We start from the raw sequence: 337 nt of genomic DNA on the forward strand, positions 1-337 counted from the left end.
GGCTTTTTATTTTAGTTATATCTACAGCTGTTCCTGAAGAAAGATGACTCGGTGGGCTATCGGGCGCTCGTACAGACCGAGGACAACCAGCTCACGTTCCTGCACCAACCAGGTGCCTGCCGACTCCAGACTCTTCATTAGTGACAATTAGATGCATATCGGTTGCAGATTATGCGACACCTGAAGTCCATGTTATTGGGGGGGTTTTGTGTGTGTTTGAGACGACCCCCCATCCCCCATGCCTGTTATTTTGGGCAGCCAACTGAGACAGATTTGCAGAATACTGAGTCTCATTCTCATATATTTTCAGATGTATTTATTTTTTGTCTTTGCTTTT

At 45.4% G+C, this 337-nt stretch overlaps 1 protein-coding gene across 1 annotated transcript in view; it reads left to right on the forward strand.

Moving 5' to 3' along the window:
- The window catches only part of EMC1 (ER membrane protein complex subunit 1), a 23,937-nt gene that overhangs the window by 8,767 nt on the left and 14,833 nt on the right, over positions 1 to 337 (forward strand). The window contains exon 12 of the mRNA XM_018558167.1: positions 16 to 112. Within this exon, the coding sequence (XP_018413669.1) occupies positions 16 to 112 (97 nt within the window). The remainder of the gene's footprint in view (positions 1 to 15; positions 113 to 337) is intronic.

This window comes from Nanorana parkeri, unplaced genomic scaffold (genome assembly GCF_000935625.1).
Source record: "Nanorana parkeri isolate BGI_ZX_2015 unplaced genomic scaffold, ASM93562v1 scaffold323, whole genome shotgun sequence".
Taxonomy (NCBI): domain Eukaryota; kingdom Metazoa; phylum Chordata; class Amphibia; order Anura; family Dicroglossidae; genus Nanorana; species Nanorana parkeri.